Raw genomic sequence first — 17,731 nt, 5'->3', positions numbered from 1 at the left:
CTTTATGCAAGATTCAGAGTAGTGATGTAAATTATTATGGATTCGAAAATAGTGTTTTATTGCAATCAATTAGCTATACTTCAGAATACGGCGTAAGTAGGCTACTTACATACAAAGGCTGCCACTTAAAATAATTACAAAAAAACATGTTTTTATTGATAGTACAAAGGTAAATAAATAATAAAATCAATAATGCAATAAAGACTTAAGATCCCACGCAGTATTCGTAAGTTCCATTCAATTAACAAATTTGTGGCTGGCAAATTGACAATGTTTTGCGACTTTATGGAGTTTCACCTGTAACGTGAAAGATCTAGGATACATTTCAATATTATCTTATGCGATTATCTATCGTGCTTTTGTATAAATACCGTATTTCAGATGCCCAGGAAGCCAGTTTTAGTTTGAACCTGGCCAATCACTATAACAATACTGTTATCATAAATTATTTATTATAAACTTTTTAAGATATAATTTTAAATAAATATAACTACAGAAAACAAGCTAAGAATGTAAATTATGCAAATAAAATAAAAATGTAAATAGAGGAAGCTACTGACATATTATAATAAAATATGAGGATGTAAATACAGTTAGGCCAAATATAAAGATCTATGAAAAAATGAAGAAACATACCTTCAACACAATACGTAACAAAGCACATCATTATCTATTAAATATGTGCCAATTAGCGTAAACTCAGTGAACTTTAAATCCTGTAAGTACGAAATGAAAAGAAACATGTTTATAACTAATTTATTACAAAACAAATAATATTAATAAACAAACCTTGAAAACCTACAAATTGAGTGTACGCACCTACAAATTATAGGTAGCTTTGACGTATAGCAGGCATTTCGAATCTTCAACAAAACTGCAACATTTATGGGATCACAAAACAGCTGTTTACAATGAACTTGAAAATCAACGGCGTAACTTTATTGATATAGCAGGCGAGACCCAACAATTTTGCTAGAATTTTGATACATCACAAACCACAAATAAGGCTATAAAAATGTGGTTTATGCAATATTTAATATTTAGAAGAATAAAATTGTCAATCATTTTGTCATTATTAATAACCGTAAAAATTGCCAAAGATTGCAGCCATATTTTCATTTGTTGTCTTGTTTTTATCGCCAACACGCACTTAGTTCATCAACAATTAACGTTTGGTACGACCGCGAATATAATTCCATCGACACACACTTATATTGTAACATTAATTTACATTGAAAATCGACATTAGCACAAACACGTGTTCTGTATCGGTCTCCGCTTGACAGTTAATAAAATCACACGTATGGCTTCGGCTTGTAACTGAAGAAGGCTCTGAGTGAGGCCAATGTCATTGGATGTAGATTCCACCTAAGTCAATTTTGGCTTCGTCAGATTAAAAAATATGCTTCCATAAAGAAATATAAACGTGATTCTGAAATAGGCAAATGGTTAAGACTTGTATTCACTCTATCATTTTTAAATCCACATGAGGTTGGCGACTATTTTGTATCTGATTTGGTGGTCATTAAGCCACAAGATGAAAGACTAGATAACCTTGGTGACTATTTATTAGACAGCTATGTAGACGATGAGTACCTTTCCTCCTTCAATCTGGGCAGCTAAAACAGAAAGCTAGCAGCGTATAACTAATTAATGCCTAAAATTAGATTCAACAAAACATTTTACTCTGCTCATCCAGATATGTATACTTTTACAAGTAGGTTAATTGAATTTCAAATAGACACATACGTGAACATTCAGGAGATATCCACTGCTGCAAAAGTTAAAAATAAGGGTTCCTTAAGGAGGAAATAAACTATGGAGAGAAATATAAAAGATTTTAATGAGGGGCATATATCCCGAGTGGAATTCATTAAGCGAGCAATATACCACCTACCAATAAAAAAAGTATTGGTTAATACGTTACTATTGAAATAGTGAGTATGTTCAAAGTAAATATATGCCATTGTAGCTCTGTGTGCAATTTACATCCTGTTTTTATTACCTGGGTTATTTGCGTGTGCAGATTACATATCCAAAATTGGTGTGTGCAAATTACATGTGTGTAAATTACCTTCGTTTAGGTCATATACCTGAAAAGTGTGTGCAGTTTACCGCCCCCGCGTCCCGCATCCCTAAATAATTTGCACACGTATCAAAATGTCCCAATTTCATGATATATTAACATTTTCAGCTGATTTTCCTTTCTATCAGAATGTTGGATTTAGTCTCTATTGGAAGATATTTCCGCACAGTCTCATATAGACATGCTTCCAATATGTGATTAAATGGAGAAATGACTGTAGTAGGCCTATGCTTGTTCATTTATATGACAGATATAAAAATTAGCGCGGACAACAACAAAGACTTGTAAAATACCGCAGCCCCTCAAGTGTAATAAGATCTGATAGCTCTGGTGATAAATCACGTAAACATCTCAGTTCTTTCCGAGAATAGTGGCTGAAATCTTTTGTGTTAGTTCGGGTTAGTTCGGATTACGTTAGATTAGTTTATAGGGTTCGTAGTTTCCAGCAAGTTAAAATTAAAGAATTGATACTGTTTTTCAACTTTTTTTGCAGTCATTTTGGCAAGTTTTTATTTATTTTTTTTTACATATGAAATGAGGGGATTCTGTTAAAATATACATAAGCTATTCTGTTATAAGAGTACTACTGTTGAATATGTGGAGTGAGAAGTATGTATGTATGTATGTATGTATGTATGTATGTATGTATGTATGTATGTATGTATGTATGTATGTATGTATGTATGTATGTATTTATTCACACTGCAAATGGGTATATACCCGGTGGCAGTGGTAACTAATTACACTCAATAATAACAATTAATAATGAACACAACTAATAAAAATAATAATAATTAATAATAATGATAAATAATAATAAGAGTAATAATAATAATAATAACAACAACAAGGAGCCTCCTAAATTAAATGAAGCACGATCACTTAAAATAACATTTAAAATAAATCTAATTTGTATCTTAACCCTAAGTTCATACTTGCACAAGTACCTTTCGGCACTGCACTTAATTCGCTATGAACTCCCTCACTGCACTGATTCTATCCTGATTTCACTAACACTTCAATACCTAATCTTGGAATGTATTTCACTGTTCAAATATTTTTCACAGCCACTATGAACTATAGAACTTCACTGACACAAACACACTTCACTTACACAATAGACTTCACTGACACAAACACTTCACACTTCACTGACACAACACTTCAAATAATAAAATATCAATTAAATAGCGTGTATATTATACTACCGTCTATTAGTAAAGTCCTTAAGCCTATTTTTAAATACAACTTTGGTTACTGCTAAAGCCTTTAGTAAGTCTGCAGGTAAAGCATTCCAGTCCCTGATAGTACGATTGAGAAAAGAAATTAGTGCAATAAAATTGTCAGTAACGTTTGTGTCCCTAATTTTTACTTACGAAAGTAGGCAAGCCTAAGTACCACAGATGACAATGTAATGAAAGTAAGTTATGTACTGTACTTCAAAATGTTTAAAATGACATGCCTCATGGCAGCACACATACTATATGGTTGTGGATTGTGACAGCACTTACAGTAGCACAGATAGTTCTGTACTGCAATTATTGTAAATAATTCTCTTATTGTAATTCAAAATAAACCGCGCTATGTCAGCAGTAGTCACAATGTAAAGATTGCCAGTTGCCTGTTGTAACTTAAAACGCGATCAATATTGCTCGTGGCAAAACAATGTTATGGTTCTGAGTTTCCTCTTCCAATTAAAAGTAACACTGCACGTGCAATTTGGAAAAAAATACTGTTCCTAGATCTATTTTTAGAACTCAAAATAATATCGTATGTGACAACACAGACAAAAATGTAAAGCTAATTTGTTTTACAACGTAATTCGAAGTGATAGTGTATGTGATATCATGGATAACTAAATAACAGTTACCGGTTAGATCTAGTCTATTTTATAATTGAATCGCTTATTTCAGAAACCAGTCAAATGCCAAAACAAGAAAAAATGAGTTAAAGGCAGCGTAATGTTCTCTGACGTTCTTACTAATCAAAACTCTATATACAGACGTTTAACTGTCTTATACAATGAGTAGCTCGTTTATAAGTTCTTACTAATAATCCCTACATACGTCGTGTATAACAGTATAACTGTTACACAGCTACGTCATAGTTTCGTCATTACTTTATTACGAAAGATAATAGAATATCTGAGGTTCTCTATTGCATCTGGTAGAGCGCTCTAGTGTGTCGTGCTAAGTATCGATAGTACAACTGGGCCTGATCGATTACCACACTATATTTTGGTTAAAGAGTACAAGCTACAGCAATATTATTCTAATTATTCTGTGCTCTTTGGTTTGTTTTTCTGTGGTTACAAGGCAACCATCATCATAAAATGACAGTCGGTTCGAACAGCTGTTAGAGGGGCGGCATTTTTTCTCTATATACAACCCTTAAACGAGGGGTTTCGTGTATATAACTACTGTAAAACAATTCCCATTGTATAGTTACAGACTGTTTATACATCCATCGCTTATGCATGGTTTATTAGTAACGTTTTCTGACTCAACACTGCGTAAGCCTCGTATAAAAACTATACGTGGTTTATTAGTAAGACCGTGAGAGTAAACGTACATTTTAGTGGTGAAAACAGTCTAATGCCGTTCTCCTGTACTGGCCAGGCATTACGATGAATTTCGTGTTTCGGTCAGAAACTAGTCGAGCGACAGCGCTTGGCTGGTTTCTGCAGTAAACTGCGGATATATTTTGTGTTCGTAGTTTTGTAACTAAGTGATTGAAAAAGTGTTTTGTGTGGTTAGCGTAGTGGTTTTTTAACAATAGCAATAGACCTATATCGTAGTGAAATACCTCAAAGTTCAGAAGACGAACCTGTACCAAAAAGGAAACGAGGAGTGGTAACGAAAACGCTTATAAACGTAATACTATTCGCAATACAAGGGTAAAAGGAGAAGGCTGTGTTTCTTATTCTGGCAGAGAAGTACCTCAGAAAACCAAGCCCGACATTCTCACTTGCAAGTGCAATGCGAAATGTTATTTAAACATTAATGAAGACGTGATAAATAAAACATGAAAGTGTTTTCATTCTCTTGAAAATGAAAACTCTCAAGATACCTATATTCATTCTTTGGTTGAGGTTACTGAAGTTAAGCGTATACGTAAAAAACAAGGTCCAGAGCAAGAGTTGGCAATGAAAATGTTAATGAAAGCACTTTTAAAAGATCTCATTCTTACAATTATAATTTAAGGGCTAGTGGTGTACTGAAACATGTTTGCAAGAATGTCTTTATGAAAATCCATAGTATTTCACATAACATATTAGGGAGAATTTATCAGTTATTCCTTGAAAATACTACCCCTAAGGACATTACACATTTTCTTTAAAAAATATGAGTTTTATAACAAAATCCTAAACAATTCGAGAATTATGCCATAAAAATACGTTTGCACCACTCTTTTATTGCAGAAACCAGTTAAGTGAAAAACTTTTTCGTATTTTTTACAGCTAAGTTAAAACGCACAAAATAATTTTCCTTAGGTAAAAAGTATTGAAATATATACTACTTTCAGAAAAAAAAATACTAAAATCACTACCAAACCATTTAGTCTGATTCTAGGCAGTTTTTTTTCCCCCACAATTGGTTAACTTGGCGCTTGACTGGTTTCTGAAATAAGCGATTCAATTAAAAACAATAATACTTGTATAAACATAAGGAATATAAAAGTGTATTTCGTTGTTGTGATAGTAAAAATACAAAATTCTTGCATGGGATACCTAAGACATTGAACCGTGTAGAATCGCAAGACGTCCTATGTCCTTGCACCGAATAGAAAAGCTTACAAAAATCATTACTAAAATCGTTATCATACAATCTCGATGGCACCTAAATTGATTTACGGGAACAGTGGATTACACAAACTGAGAACTGCGGTCAAGCGTCTAACTCAATTCAGCCAGGTGATTTAAAGTAATGAACTGAAGGCTGACCTGGTGACTGGTAGGTCCACGTGAGGTCAGACCGGCCTACTCGGGGCATGGAAATGAGTCCTGAAGACCCTCTCCTTGTGTTGGTGTTCGTCGACAAAGTTTCCGACTCTTCCCCTAAACAAACAAACGACTAACATTAGTTGCTGGCCGCGCCAGAGTCTCATACTCTCCTTCAATTAATTTAAGACAGGCTTGGGCATCTACGGACCGTAGGTTCATGCAGAGCAATACTACAGCGAGCTTCTTGGCTCCCGGGGAATAGTTAGTGAAGACACAGAAACCTGAAAGTGAGTGTATTGTGACAATGTGCTGAGAAAGTTGCCCCATCTTGTGAAGACATGTTAAGAATAAACAGTGCAGTATAAATTACACATATACTTTTTCACTAAGACATAGTACAAGGATAATTTAAACAGTCCATCCAAGGACGTTGCAAGGACGAGAATGATGGAGTTTTAAGCTGCGATGAAGTTCTGGCAGAGCTGTAGTTGATCCGGTACGCAATAACGTCTAAAATAAGAATTCGCTGTTACCATACAGGCAAAAAAAAATATAGACTCGAAAATATTATGTTCAACTAGTCTTTAATACACTTTGAAATAGAGGAAAATATTTAATTTTGATATCTGGCATAAAAATAATGGCTGACATCTCATATCCTTTGCTTAAACGCTTGTAAATTCGTTGTTTTATCGAAAACCATGCTCTGGCACCTCAAGAATAATTGTGATCTGTTAATTTAAAGCTTGCAAACCGTCGTGGTATTTAATTAATAGGCTACTATTCTCAAAACACGGCGCATCAAGACTGAAGCCTCAGTGAGAGGTACAAAATGAATATTAATACATGGGAAGTGAAAGGACTTCTTTTTGGCGCTAAGGGAATTTCATTTAAGTTAACCAAAACCATTCTACGATGAAAGAGTAATGGAACGCAGAAAAATTCTCTCCGGCGCCGGGATTTGAACCCGGGTTTTCAGCTCTACGTGCTGATGCTATATCCACTAAGCCATACCGGATACCCACCACGGCGTCCTACAGAATCGTCTCAGATTAAGTTCCAACTCTTGGATTCCCTCTAGTGGCCGCTCTCTGCACTACGTCATAGATGTCTATGAACGTAGGACTGAAGTCCACACATGTGCTGAGGTGCACTCGTTATGAGTGACTAGTTGGCCGGGATCCGACGGAATAAACGCCGTCTTAAATCACAAGTGATATACGCATGTCATATATATTATTTTAATGTACCGAAGTACATATGGTATTTCCATGCAGTCACTCATAACGAGTGCACCTCAGCACATGTGTGGACTTCAGTCCTGCGTTCATAGACATCTATGACGTAGTGCAGAGGGCGGCCACTAGAGGGAACCCAAGAGTTGGAACTTAATCTGAGACGATTCTGTCGGACGCCGGGGTGGGTATCCGGTGTGGCTTAGTGGATAAAGCATCAGCACGTAGAGCTGAAAACCCGGGTTCAAATCCCGGCGCCGGAGAGAATTTTTCTCCGTTCCATTACTCTTTCATCGTATGATGACGCAGAATATCTGCATGGAAATACCATATGTACTTCGGTACATTAAAATAATATATAAAACCATTCTCCTTTCTCTTAAATTTTCTAATGAGGACATTAACAAAATTTGTCTAATGGTATTGAGAGATTCATTATCCATTTTACACAATCACTTGTATAATACTATGTATTTTATTTACTTTATTTCATTACTCTTCAATGTATTTTCATCTCATGTTTCTCCGAAATCAAATTGTACTTTATTTTTAAATTTATCATTGTTCCGTATTCTCTCCGCAATCATATTGTATTTCTAATTTAACCTCTGCTTTGTATTCTGGATCCTAGTGGTCAGCCGTAGATTTCGGCCAGATGTCCCAAATTGTGGTATTTGTGTGTAAGTAAAGAAATTCTAAATGAAGATCTAAATAAGCAAGTTTAGCTAAAATTACTATGCCTGTTGATTTTGTTCAGAGCATAGCAGTAGTCTGTGTTCACCTTATTATGAGAGATCTAACAATTCCAGAAAGCGTAGTGTACTGTTAAGGTTTTTGAATCTATGGTACATTTGCCAGGATCTTATGTTGTCTGCTTCAAAACAGAAAGATAGTGAGCTACACAGCAGGACAAAGATATTTGAAAAAAATCCTAGTCAATTTTACAGAAGTATAGCAGAAAATTTCAAGTACATACAAACATCCTACTTACATTGACAATCTAAGATTAGCAATACAAAATGGAAGACAGGTAAAAAAGGGACTGTTGAAAGATTTGACTTCTAAATACAAACAAATATAACCTGTAGTGATATATATATATATGTACATATATATAAATGCTACGAAATCACGTCCACTACCAATGAGTTGTGAGCGTAAAGTCAGTGTACCCAAGAGATACAATTCCATCGATACTCGTGACGTCAACAAAGCACTCTGTGTAGCAAACTTGTATTCTCTCAATACGGACCCATTTGCGCTCTTTAATCATCACTAGTGTCGTGACATCGGTATATTTGTATTAGTTTGAGGTGAACATACGACGCAGGACAGAATGTAGTCGGCGTTTCAAGTACAGGCAGCGGAAGCGAATTTGACGCACGTCTAAGCAAGCATGTTCCGTGTTTTTTATACGATTACTGCGTATTATAAAATCAAGACAATACAACTATTCATTATTATATTTTATAAGGGTTATTACCGGAATGGTCTAAAATGCTAATGAGGTTGAGAAATCATACTTAAATTGTTACAAATATGGTGAAACATAAGTCTGAAAATATGTATTTTTTTATATTTAGAGTTTTGCATTACAGTTTTAGAATGCCGAAAACGTATAAGGTGTACAATTTTGCTTTCCTTATATTTAACTGTTATATTAATTTATATATCACATCTATTCCGTACCTTACTTTTCTTGCATGTTGTTCGCCTGGTTTCAGTTCCTGCTGCAATAAACAACAACATTCATTTTCAAAGTTTCAAATGAAAATGGCCGCCGAGTGTCGGATAGTATAACCTTGTATGCGGAAAAACTGTGTTCTACATCGGCTGAAACCAAGGGCGCATATGTAAAATATTTCACATCGTCCATTTCTACATCAAGTTTATAACAATCGCACTTGTCATCTGACAAAACTCTTGCAATTTTGCATAATGTATTGAAACCACCGTTTTGTTGTATTACTGTGTTCATTTTTGCACACACCTTTTTGCTTATATCATCATACGCCATATACGTTTTCGGCATTCCAAAACTACAATGCAAAACTCTAAATATAAGAAAAAAAAAAATCTCCTCAGACTTATGTTTTACCACATTTGTGACAATTTAAGTATGATTTCTCAACCTCACCAGCATTTTAGACCTTTCCGATATTAACCCTTATATACAATAATTGTATTGTTTTGTTTTTATAATACTCAATAATCGTATACAAAAAACGGAAAGTGCTTGCTTAGGCGTGTGTCAAATTCGCTTCCGCTGCCTGTACTTGAAACACGTCGACTACATTCTGTCCGGCGTCGTGTGTTCACCTTCAAACTAATACAAATATACCGATGTCACGGCCCTAATCATCGCATAGTCGTATAGAACGCACAATGGGCCAATATAAGCCTACGTGTATGTATTCATTCCGAGTACAGTCCTCGAAAAGACAGCCAGCCAACCAGAACACACCTCCAGCTCCAGAATTTACGAACTGTCATTAATATAAAAGCCGAGAAGGATTTCCACAGTTAAAATTAGCACGACGGCTAACCTTCATCGTTCCAGACGATAAGGGTTGGATAAATAAGCACCATATAACATTTATAAGATCCATATTCTTCTTCTTTCTCGCCTTTACAGCCGAGGGTAGGCGTTGAAGTTCAAGATTAACAACACATAGGCCTATACCAGACGAACAAATTATGAAGAGTGGTAGGCGCGTCGCTAGACCTTCAGCCATCACAATATAGGACATCACATTAAAATACATAAATATCAATGCCTTAGGCGAGTTTCGAACCCATGATTGTGGCTTATGTACAATGCTAAAACTACACCTCCGGTGTTGCATAGGTTAGAGGGCCGGCTCAAACCCACGTCAGTTCGTGATTTCTATTTATCTCTGGGGCTAGCGGTAAATCATCGTGCATACCAACAGCTGATCCATTGGATTTCAAACAAAAATGAATTAATTAAAATTAATTAAATCTGTATGCCTCCAGTACTATGTATTATGAGTTAATCCTATGCTACGTCGCGCGTAGGTATTCCACTAAAATGCACGAATTCATTTATCAAAGAGTGCAGGTATCTTCATGCATTATGCTATCTCTGTAACAAGCCGGTCCACCGCTGAGGTCAAGTGGCAGCGTTCCAGCATAAGAAATGAATGGTCCTGGGTTAGGTTCCCGTTAGGTAATTATATGTATACCTGTCCAATAGAAAGTGTAAATGTGTCTTGTATTGTACAATATTGCCGTAATCAAGGGTTCCACATCATGATAGCAACAAATCCAGTACTTCCCTAAATTTAAAATATAGGGTGCAGCAATGGGATATGACGGTTTTTATAGCCCTGTTGTGAGATATTCAGGACGAATTAAAAGAAAACACATATACTGGAAGTAATCCAGTACAAAGCAATTTATTAATGTCTGATTACTTTTTAAAAACATTTCGTAAGTAGCCTCCACGGCAACGAATACATTCCTGCAATCTGCTATGAAAGTTCTGCATAACTCGCCCCAACAAAACAGGTTCGGTGGCACTAATTTCGTTCCTTATGTTTTGTTTCAGCTGGATGATGGCACCCTACTTTTGAGATTACCCCATAGGAAGTAATCAGCTGCAGTCAGGTCAGGAGATCTTGGCGGCCAGGCAATGTCTACAAGTCATGAAATTATTCGTCCTGGAAACATGTTTCGCAGACATGAACAGTGTGCGCTGATTACTTCCTATGGGTTTACCTCGAAAGTAGGGTGTATCACAACAACCTCGCACCATCATCCAGCTGAAACAAAACATAAGGAACGAAATTAGTGCCATCGAACCTGTTTTGTTGGAGTGAGTTATGCAGAACTTTCATAGCAGATTGCAGGAATGTATTCGTTGCCGTGGAGGCTACTTACGAAATGTAGTTTTTAAAAGTAATCAGACAGTAATAAATTGCATTGTGCTAGATTACTTCCAGTATATGTGTTTCCTTTTAATTCGTCCTGAGTGTCCCACAACAGGGCCATAAAAACCGTCATATCCCACTGCCGCACCCTATACATACTGTAGAATTGAAGACCTTCCTCGAAAAAGGTTGTAACATGAAATTAATTAAATATGTGATTTCGGTGGAAGAAGTAATTTTGAAGCATTCATTTGTAACAATAAATGAATGCATCCACTAGCTGAATAAACTTGTATCCTTGATTAGTCAAATGGTTCTGCTAGTCAATATAGGTCTAACGAAATATGTCCCTGAAATTATTTTCTTTTCTCCTGAAACGTGTATTATAGAGTTGTTGGTTACACCCCTATTCGAGGGAGCTCTTCAATTGTGTAACTAGCATTTGCAGAAATATATTGAGTAGCATAAAGCCTTTGGGTTTTTTCCATAATTTGCTAATAATTGTAATAATTACGACGATGATGATGATGATGATGATGATGATGATGATAGTCTGGAAGGAGAATAAAGTAATCATTCTACCATTCATCTTGTTGTTCAGTTGCCTTAGATTGGAATCATTTACATAAAATCTCTCAATTCAAATATATAGGCCTATTTTAGAACTCAAGATACTGCATCCTTGTCAGATAATTCGTCAAATTTCAATTTCGACATCGAACTTGGCCACTACTATCCGTCCCAGAAAGAATCTAAGAGGTCAATACATACATATGCAGAAGACTTGCACATCAAAATATTATGCAACAGATAATACATATATGTACATGCCCAGAAACAAAATTCAGGTGGCTCATTTTGTTTCTGGGTATTTAAAGCCTTGGTTCTTCTGAACCGCCGCATGCGAATTGCGAGGTGAGCGGCCCGCCTCGCACAAATCCGGACTACACGAGAGATAGTGAGTGGTTTCTATGGTTGCGTGGTGCGAGGTCTGCGCACCTCGCAGTTATAGAAACCACCCACTATCTCTCTTGTAGTCCGGATTTTTGCGAGGCGGACCTCTCACCTCGCAATTCGCATGCGTCGGTTCAGAAAAAACAAGGCTTAATGGTTTCGCAAACGGAATCAGAGGTATGTATAACATCCACTGACATCGTTACGTGAATGTTACGAATTTTAGTTTTCATGTGATCATTTTATTTTATGTTAAACATATGCAGTCAATCTGTTATGATAATTATTTATTTTATTTAGTTTTTCAAACGTTTCTTTTTCCGTATGTCACTTGTACAAATGGCTTTATGATTCTATCAAGCTTCCGAAACCTAATGCATTATAAAAGATAAGTGTCACTGTTCAACTATCGCAGGAAATCAACGCGAGCTTTAAACTTTAAAATAACCGCGATTAATCAAATCGCTTTAAAAAAATACTTTACAAAGTGTAAGCAGAAAAAATTTTTACTGAAAGGCTTAGGGTACATAAATATAATATAATATTCAATAGCATTCATAGAAGTATATTATCTTAGCTATGGGAATTGTAACTACAAATATAGTCTACTATAATAACTTTTGATCAGGATGTGAATTAAATTAATTTAACAGCGACGTCGCATTTCTCACAATCAGCGGTGACCAAAACTCGAACTGCAGTGATTACATGCGACAGACAGCCTATGAAGTAAGGAGACGGAGGAAAGGCACTTGGCATGAAAAATACAACTAGTGGTAGTTCCTGTACAAACATCTTGATCAATCCCGCAGATAAAAATCTCAAGCTTTGCTGTATCAGTAATGTCACTGCTGTCATCAAGACCCAGTGAATAATATACGATTTGTCTTGCTTCTTTTTAACCTTCCTCTTGAATATAATCAGGAATTTTCTAAATTCTTCTCTCGATACTTGGTCGAGAAATTCGTAGTTTTTCAAAATTAAAAACTTCTTATGGACAAGCTATTTAAACTGGTTTAATCATTACTCTTTTGAGAAATTCTGTTCTATTAAAAGGCTTTATAGTACGAGATATTTCAAACCCTATTAGGTAGCTGACTTCCTTACATTTATTTATGTCATTTTTCTCTTCCTGGCGACGATTTAAGACATGTCAATTAATGGTGTTTAACAGTTCGTTGGCACATAATATTGAATCAGTTTTTCTACAATATTATTATTAAATGAATAACTAATAAACAGTTACCCTCATCTAAAGATTAAGAAGATTAATATTGAGATAAAATCTAATAATTTTATTCTTCTAGAGAGACGATCTAAAAATATCAATATTCATGCACGTACAGAAGAATTATAGAAACACATACTTAGTGGTGAATAACAACAACAACAACAACAACAATAATAATAATAATAATAATACATCATTCAGCGTGACAATTAATGTTTCAATATACTCCTAAATGAACCGTTGAGCAAAGTAAACATATTACATTTTGTTCGACATAACAACAAAAAAGTTCTCCTTATTCTTTACCAAACCACCTCTTACTGCTTGTAGAGACAGAGTTTGTAGAGCGACATGATACCGCCACTGCTTGCCTTCAGTACGGGAATGAAACACACAACAATGTACAGGAAACTTCTAGTACCCGTTTGAATGTCTGTGATTACACGATATAATCATGACACCCGCTTTGGCCACCGCTGCTCATAATGCATGTTCAGGTGAGTAACTTCATGGTTATTAATCACAGTATTACATTATATTCACTTTAAAGAAATTATGGACTTAATCCTGTCAGATTAAATAAATAAAATAAATAATAAAGAAAATAAACTACATATCTCTACTTAATTTTACGATACACTTCATGAGAACGTGCTTTGAATACAAAGCACTGCTGACATTAACTTTGCAAACCACGCTTAAAAAATAATATGTACCGGTAACTCGCTGAAATTGGTTTCGGAATAAAGTGGCATCGGAATAATAACTAGAACTTGTGATCAACGATGGAACTAGGGGGTGGACAGATTAAGCCTAAAAAGCATTTTTTGGCCATAAATGAATAGTATTTTCTACATATATACTTATTTAGTTCAGAAATATTAACACACACATACTCATGTAGGCAATATTTTTTTGACCGAATTTCTAAGAGAAATTACTTACTTTACAGATGACTAAATATTAATTACACGTAGGTATATATGTTCAGAGGTTTTTAAATGAATTACAAAACCCCAACAGGAAGTAAACCATAATTTCATTCAAACTGCTACGTTATTCAGTGATTATTAAATAATGAAAGAAAAAAACAAGGAAAGAACAAGAATCTAGTGGTGAAGAAGAGAGTGCGACCAGTCTCCTCGAATAAATAGCCTACTAGTTTTATCCTTGTACGAGTAGTAACAAACGCTTTGAACTAAGTAACTTTGATATATCGTTCTATAAAATGCATAAATGAAACCTCATGGACTATAAAGACAAGGAATTAAGTGGGATGTCAAAACCAATTTCACTGAGAATGCAGCGCAAGTGGTTATATTAAATATCGATAAAATAAAAATGTTATCATTTATTTTTATGTAAAGCAAAATTTAGAAATGCAAAGAAAAGAAAATAGTATCGATGTTAACAGCAAAGTCGAGGAATGGTAATTTCTACAAAAGGAAAGTGGCAATGTATAAACAAGATGAAGCGTTATGTTCGCTGTTATACAGAGTGTCCCATAATTGTATACCTTAACGTGTACATCGCATTATACATTTAAAAACTAACAAGAATAAGCCAACGGCGTGGCTCAATCGGTTAAGGCGCTTGCCTGCCGGTCTGAAGTTGCGCTCGGGCGCGGGTTCGATCCCCGCTCGGGCTGATTACCTGGTTGGATTTTTTCCGAGGTTTTCCCCAATCGTAAGGTGCATGCCAGGTAATATATGGCGAATCCTCCGCCTCATCTCGCCAAATACCATCTCGCTATCATCAATCTCCTCGACGCTAAATAACCTCTTAGTTGATACAGCGTCGTTAAATAACCAACTTAAAAAAATATATATCATTTGAACTAACAGTCAATACAGCTTTGTTACAGCGATACAACAGGTAGAAGATATCAATGAAAGATGTAATTCATACTCATCTAATTGTTTATTTAGATATCACCCTAGATCATATATGTAACAGATAGGCTATCGCTATGTTAAAATCGTTTGAAGAGAACAACCGCCAGGATCGCCAACCGTCCGCCGTAAATGAACACGAGATGGCAGTACAGCCGCTAATGCAATTCAAATGGGAATTATGACGTACTCCTTATGTAACAACTAGATGGCAGCGTAGTAAACCTGACAAGAGTTGTTAACTTCAAAACCTATAAGGCTGACCTATCTATAGGCCTATATGATCTAGGATATCACCTACATAGTTTTAGTAGGTTATTTATCAATTATTGGTTATTTAATTTCGATGGAATTGGTGATTTTAAATCATACTTGGTGAGATCAGACCGAGGACATGCCTTGAAATTATCTGGCATTCACATTATAGTAGGAGAAAACCTCTGAGAAAAGCCTCGTCGGCTAACCAAACCAAGCGGTATTCATCTCATGTTTGAAAAATGTCTGCTTATGAAAAACTGCATTTAAAAAGAATAAGAAAGTATGAATTACATGCACCGCCAAATTTAAAGAGGTCATTTAAATGGCTTGTCTGCAGAAATACTCCCCACAATATTTATATTGTTTTAAAGAGCAAGTTTTGTACTTTTTTAAAACACAAAGTAAAAAGTTGGATTTTTGACCCCTTAATCACTACCTGGTTCCATTAAAATTCTTTAAAAAAAACTGCTTAAAACGTTTCATTGAAGGTTCCAAGATCATTGTCAGCTTAGGTCTAGGTCAGTGATGTGAACTGATGCCCATAGGAGCAAGCGCGCACTTTAGAGCCCAGGAGAGCCTGAGCGCTTTACAGCGGAAAGGAAAGAGACAGACGAAAGAGGTAGTACATGCCGCTTGGTCGAGCTATATTCAGGGATGGACAGAACTGATTCAATGGATAAAGGGAAGAGAACTTATTAAAACTGTATCCATGTTAATTTTTAGATTTGTTTGAGAAGTATAAGTGAATTATAACAATGTAAGTTTTAATTTTAATGCTCATTTTTCGCAAGTTTGCTTTTTTATTCAAAAGGAATATTTTCTCAACTTTTTTACAGAAAAGTGAAATTTTCAGATATGTTTATTTAGTAGCCTTACAGGTACTAAAACAATGTTTTCGTAAATCTAATATATCGTAAATACGTATTACTGAAGATAGTGTATTAAAATGTTTGAAAATATTCGCATGGAAAATACACTCAGGGACAAAAAAAACCGGACAACTTTAATATTTACTGGTATTTTGCAAAACATTATCTTCTCATACAATATTATGGTAGCCATCTGTTGTTATGGAGACGTGTATACATTGTTGATTGTTTTTTGTTTTATAAACAAGCCATTACAACCAAATATTCCAATTTTGCTTTCGGAGTCTCAGCTATAACAATTTTGTCTCAACCATTTTGTGCTTCATTATCGTTATCATTCGTTATTTCTTTATTTTTACATTTTCTGAGTTTAAGTGGGGTTGTAACATTTGTCTTAAAACAAGACGCGACCTGAAGATGTGGCTCGATCTGTAGCCCTTTACGATGATGGACGCAGTGTACGTTACATTGCAAATGGTATGAATATGGCTAGAAGCACAACCCATGATGCCATAAAACGGTATAGAGAGACCCTTGAATATACCAGAAGACCAGGTTCGGGTCGTCCAAGAGCTACAAATCCAAACGAAGACAGGTATATGGTGTTGAGAGTTCTTAGGGAGCGCAACCTGCCAGCTACTAGTGTAGCCCAGCAATTTGTTAACATGCATGGACGCCCAATTTCGGCCAAAACAGTTAGAAGGAGGTTGAAAGCAAGTGGACTGATATCAAGTAGACCTGCAACTGGTCCCAGACTTCTCAGGATGCATCGAGTTGAACGACTGCGTTTTGCAAATGATCACAGGGATTGGAGAAATGGACAGTGGAGCTGTGTTCTGTTCACCGATGAGTCCCGTTTCAATCTGTGCTCACCTGATGGACGTGAAAGAGTTTGGAGAAGGAGGGGAGAACGATTTTCACAGTGTTGCATTTCCGAAAATGTGCCGTATGGAGGTGGTGGAGTGATGGTTTGGGCAGGAGTGTGTACGGATGCTCGTACAGAGTTGTTTTTTGTTGAAAATGGAAGACTAACAGCTGATAGGTATATAAATGAATGTTTGGCTGATCATGTTGTGCCATTTGGCCAACTTGTAGGCGATAATTTTGTTTTATTGCATGATAATGCACGGCCGCATATTGCCCATACGCTCGGAGATTATCTCCAAGAAGTGGGAATCCATGTTCTTCCATGGCCAGCAAGGAATCCAGACATGAACCCAATTGAACACGTGTGGCGCATGCTGGGACAGCGTGTTAAGAATAGACGACCGAGACCAGAATCGTTACAAGAGTTGAGCCGAGCACTTGAGAAGAAGAATGGGAACTTATTCCTCAAGAAGACATTGCTAACCAAATTGAGAGCATGCCAA

General features: G+C 35.9%; 1 protein-coding gene across 3 annotated transcripts in view; it reads right to left on the bottom strand.

Annotated features, from left to right (window-relative positions):
* Positions 1 to 17,731, bottom strand: part of LOC138702893 (cardio acceleratory peptide 2b-like) — a 94,987-nt gene that overhangs the window by 55,716 nt on the left and 21,540 nt on the right. For 2 of the 3 annotated variants that reach the window (XM_069830287.1, XM_069830280.1), the window contains exon 2: positions 6,030 to 6,143. The exons of the other annotated variant lie outside the window; for it this stretch is intronic. In XM_069830287.1, coding sequence (XP_069686388.1) covers positions 6,030 to 6,143 — 114 coding nt within the window. The remainder of the gene's footprint in view (positions 1 to 6,029; positions 6,144 to 17,731) is intronic. 3 annotated transcript variants of the gene reach the window in all.

Source organism: Periplaneta americana, chromosome 1, assembly GCF_040183065.1.
Source record: "Periplaneta americana isolate PAMFEO1 chromosome 1, P.americana_PAMFEO1_priV1, whole genome shotgun sequence".
Lineage (NCBI taxonomy): Eukaryota > Metazoa > Arthropoda > Insecta > Blattodea > Blattidae > Periplaneta > Periplaneta americana.
Note: the sequence above shows the minus strand (reverse complement) of the source record. Positions and strands in the feature narration are given on the sequence as shown.